General features: G+C 41.3%; 1 protein-coding gene and 1 long non-coding RNA gene across 2 annotated transcripts in view; one reads left to right on the top strand and one right to left on the bottom strand.

Moving 5' to 3' along the window:
- Positions 1–1,196, top strand: part of LOC134062392 (uncharacterized) — a 1,206-nt gene extending 10 nt beyond the window's left edge. Inside the window, exons 1-3 of the long non-coding RNA XR_009935451.1 lie at positions 1–112; positions 299–389; positions 1,087–1,196. The exon at positions 1–112 is cut by the window's left edge and continues 10 nt beyond it. This is a non-coding gene — a long non-coding RNA (uncharacterized LOC134062392). The remainder of the gene's footprint in view (positions 113–298; positions 390–1,086) is intronic.
- ntn4 (netrin 4) overlaps positions 1–5,000 on the bottom strand; it is a 24,839-nt gene that overhangs the window by 16,917 nt on the left and 2,922 nt on the right. Inside the window, exon 3 of the mRNA XM_062517670.1 lies at positions 3,312–3,623. Coding sequence (XP_062373654.1) covers positions 3,312–3,623 — 312 coding nt within the window. The remainder of the gene's footprint in view (positions 1–3,311; positions 3,624–5,000) is intronic.

Below are 5,000 nucleotides of genomic sequence, written 5' to 3'. Positions count from 1 at the left end.
CCTCATTCAAGTTTTAGGCTACTCAAAAGACTACAATCTTTCAAGAATCTTTCCCAAATCTTGTCAAAGTTTGTCAGTGTAAGGTAGGCTTAATCAGGATTTCTGGAGCAAGGTAAGGTCCTAAATTATATGAATATCTACAATTAAAATTTGGTATAGTTTTATTTTTCCCAGTCAAAGAATCAAGAATTCCAAGAGGTGAAACAATGCATTTTCTACAGCAGCCAGTAATGTAGACGTGTAGGCTATATTAGAACATTTTAAACGATTAAATGATCTATAAAACCTTTTCTTGCAGGAAGCTGAAAGAAACATTCCATGACAAATTGATTGATTGGTGCCAGGGACAGGGGTGGCAATTGCCTCTCAAGGCAGACACCACGTTTGAGGTAAGTGTCAAGTACATGTAGCACCACAGTCAAAGGTTTGGAGACGCATAGATTTTTTTTTATTATTCCACTCCATTATAGACAGAATACCAACTGATATCATTTGCATTGCTTTTTTACCCAGGGCAGCAGTTTTCAGATTACATTCTGTGCTTACATAATTGCAAAAGGGTTTTTCAATGTTTTCTCAGTTAGCCTTTTAAAATGATGTTAGAGTAGTAAACAGAATGTGCTTTTGCAGCATTGGATGAATAGTTGTTAATAGTGGGCCATTTCTTTCTGCAACAGCCGAACACTTTTGCAAGTATGTAAGCACACAATGTAGTCTGAATCTGCTGTCCAGAACTATTTTTTGAGGTGGAGGATGAACGAACAGAAATAAACACTTAACAGTGAAAAATACTATTTTGTGTCTTAAAAGTATGTAAGTTGGCAATGGGACTGTTGTATATAAGGAATATAGCGTAGCGTATTTTGCAAGGCTGTGGTTACTTATCCGCTATCAAGGCCGCGACCATGAGTGTTATATTGCTTTAAGAACACACCTCCAAGATGACAACTGCCTTCCTTAGGAAGCTGAAAATTTCCCCTGCTTGAATCCTAATATACTCCATCAGTATTAGTAACTCTCTCTCTCTCTCTCTCTCTCTCTCTCCCTCTCTCTCTCTCTCTCTCTCTCTCTCTCTCTCTCATGCAGAAAAAAGGCCCAGAAGAGATGTACAATCAGAAAGTACAGTAAAGTGAATGTTACTTGATGGGTTCTTCTTTAGGATTGCATACAGAACCACATAGCACACAATAGCCACACGCCTAATGCAATGTTTTTGTTTTCTGTAATTATTATTTTTCTAATAATACATACTGTACGTACACATACATTCTGTACATACAGTACACTATATTGCCAAAAGTATTTGGTCACCTGCCTTGACCCCCATATGAACTTCAGTCACATCCTATTCTTAATTCATAGGGTTTGATATGACGCCGGTCCACTCTTTGTACCTATAACAGCTTCAACTCTTCAGGGAAGGCTTTCCACAAGGTTTAGGAGTGTGTTTTGGGGCATTTTTGACCATTCTTCCAGAAGTGCATTTGTGAGGTCACACACTGATGTTGGACAGGCTCTCAGTCTGTGCTCTAATTCATTTGTAAACACACTTCTAAACCTTGTGGAAAGCCTTCCCTGAAGAGTTGAAGATGTTATAGCTGCAAAGGGTGGACCAATGTCATATTAATGGTGCATTCCATTTAGTGTTGGCAGTCTCGTACGTTTACCCGCCCGACATGTGAGAATTCGTGGGTAGCGTGAACTCTGGAGTTTGTAGTCTTTTGGGAAAGAACATGGATGCCACCAGGGCAGCAACTGTCTGTTAGTGCTGGACATTTGTCTAGAACACAAGCAGATGTCCCTCATTCTCCCTTTTTGGGTATGGTCAATGGGAATGAATAATAAAAAAAATGTTGGGCAATTTCAACAAGTACTGTCGCATTTCTAATGAGCTAGATGGGCATTAGCAGGCTAGCTAGTCATTGTTATTGTTGTGTGCTAGCCTCTTTAGCAAACCAGCTGGAAAACAAATCATTACATTGTATTGCACGCACAGCAAGACCGTTAAATGTATGAATTGGTGACCGGATTGAAGCAGCAATGCAATCTAGTGTGTTAAAGCATTCCATTGTCATTAAAACGACCAACACGGTACAAATACAAAGAAAACACATGTCATCTCATCTCGACTATGGGCGCAGCCATGTTTGTTTACAGGTCGTAAGCCCAACTCGGGGTACTCGCAAGTACTCCGAGGTAAAGGGGGCGTTCCTCCGTAAAATGCCGCAAGAAAGCTGGGTAATTTACACTTTACAACTCGGGCGGGTGACTTACGATACAAATGGATCGCAGGGTAAGCCCTATGGATTAAGAATAGGATGTGACTGAAGTTCATATGGGGGTCAAAGCAGGTGACAAAATACTTTTGCCAATATAGTGTATATGAGCCTAATGCGATGTTTTCTATAATAATAATTATTATTATTATTTTATACACATACATACTGTTCATTCATACATGAGCCTAATGCAATGTTTTTGTTTTTAATTACCTACCTCTGTGCTTTATTCACTGATACTAAAAATATCATTATAGTAAATCTACATTTGCTTTAATCACTATGTACTACTACATTTGCTGTTTGTGATGTGAAATAAAATACTTGTTAAATTTGTCATTCAGTTAAATAACAAATAAACAATTAAACAACAAACAATGATAACTGATGTGGAAAAAATGGATTTGTATCTTTGACATGTAATAAAATGAGTTAAATGTTAAATTAGTTATGCTTTGTCTATTATTCTTGGCATATGCTTCAGATATTCGATTTTTTCCCTTAACATTTCTTTACTATTTTCAGCTTTGGCACCGTTGTGCAAGAGCACAATTATGTAAGAGCTGGACCTTTATTTCAGGCTATAATGTCAGGTTGATGTTTCTAAATCCAGCTTTATTGTGAACATAGTCTAATATTGCTAAACCAACTTGTATTCTTCAAGGTTACAATAGTAAAGACACCTTTTAATATGCTGATTTGACAGTAGTCAAATGGCACTTATTTCCTGTAATTTTACAAATTCTGCAAGAAAGTTGTTAAATAACAGGAAGCTCCTGGAAATCTTAACAGTTGTTTCCTGATAATTTACATTAAGTTAATGTTGTTATTTTACAGGAATTTAATGTTATACCAGGCCACCGTTAAATAACAGGAATTGCCTGGAAACCCTGCTGCCAGTTGATTCCTGTTTTTTAACGGGATTTTTTTTTACAGTGTACACACCTACACACATGCACACAGACAAATAAAACACATGTACTGTACACACACAGACACACACACACACACACACACAACCTCCTCACCCACCACATGATTGGTCCGGTCTCGCGTCGGCTGGTACCCTGGCGCGGGCACACACTGGTCGGCGTGCCCACTGCACAGGCAGCTGCCCTTGGCGATGAAGTCGTAGATGGCAAAGTGCTGCCCTGGCACAGGCATCTCCCCAGCTTTGCCCCCAGCACCGGCGGTACCCCCCGCGCCCCTGGCCTCCTTCAGCTGGCATGGGCAGGGCTGGTGCTGGAGCAGACGCACCCGCAGGTTGGTGAGGGCGAGGCGGGCACGAGCCGAATCGCTGTAGGGGTCCAGGGTGTGCCAGGGGGAGAGGGCGCGGAAAATGACCTGTCAGGGGGACAGAGAGATGTGGAAGTCAGAAAGAGAGAGAGAGAGAGAGGAAATAATGCACACACACACACACACATACACACATGCATGCACACACACACACACACATGCAGGATGTGCCAGGGAGAAAAGGCATGGAAGATGGTCAGAAAGAGAGAAGAAATAACACACACTCATACACACTCATACACACACGCACACACGCACACACACACACACACACACACACACACACACACACATCATTTACCTGGACCTCACACTCATGCCACTGTAGGCAGTCAGAGCTGAAGTCACACACACCCTTTTAAACACAGTTCCATTAACGTCACACATTTATTTTCCGCTCACCATCAACCTCATATCTAGACAATGCGTTCATATTAACTAATATAATGTATGTACCTTTACATTTACTCCATACATTAGAACCAGTCATGTATGCTAAATATCCACAGTTGCCTAGGCTACTATTACTGTGGACAAATCTCACTGTTGCTCCTACTTACAGCAGATACGTTAACTACACCTTTGGTGACAGCAGCAGTGTTTTGAAAACAACTTACGGAAAATGATTTGGCAACCATAATTGCTTAAAATTACAATGTCAACAGAGATTTTCCCAACCGGCATTAAGATTCCTGACCTGTGAATACTGAGAGCATTTGTGTTTACTTTAGTGAGGTAGTAAGTGACTCCTAGCGTAACGAGCGGAACGGTAACACCTACAGCGAGGGATCATCTGTCATTACAGGTGATTCGCGTCTCCAACTCAAATTAGGTCTCCACAGCTACACTTTAAGATTACCTCATCAGCACAGTTTCGACCGTGTTTTAATCTGTGTGTGTGTGTGTGTGTGTGTGCGTGCGCGCTTGTCTGTGTGTATGTGTGTGTGTGTGTGTGTGTGCGCGTGCGTGTGTGTGTGTGTGTGTGTGTGCGTGCGTGTGTGGTGTGTATGTGTGTGTGTGTGTGTGCGTGTCCATGTCCATGTGAGTGTTCAGAGAGGAATTGAAGCAGTACATTAGTGCATTCTCCCCAAGGGGGGAGGGATCCAGGGCAGATCCACTCTTGCCTCTGGAGAAAAGCGTTTCTTTTTTTGCCAAATGAGAAAATCCTTTGGGAAAGAAAAAAAAACAAGAGGCCTCCATGGGATCCTGTTTAAAGATATTTCAAATGGGAAAACTGACTGCTAGGGAAAAAAAACTTTAAGATATTTCAAATGGGAAAACTGACTGCTAGGGAAAAAAAACTTTTTTTAAGATTAGTTCAATACCCCCCCCCCCCACCACCACCACCACCACCAAATAGCTTCTCTTGTGCTGTGTGTGTGTGTGTGTGTGTGTGTGTGTGTGTGTGTGTGTGTGTGTGTGAAT

Source organism: Sardina pilchardus, chromosome 17, assembly GCF_963854185.1.
Source record: "Sardina pilchardus chromosome 17, fSarPil1.1, whole genome shotgun sequence".
NCBI lineage: Eukaryota > Metazoa > Chordata > Actinopteri > Clupeiformes > Clupeidae > Sardina > Sardina pilchardus.
Note: the sequence above shows the minus strand (reverse complement) of the source record. Positions and strands in the feature narration are given on the sequence as shown.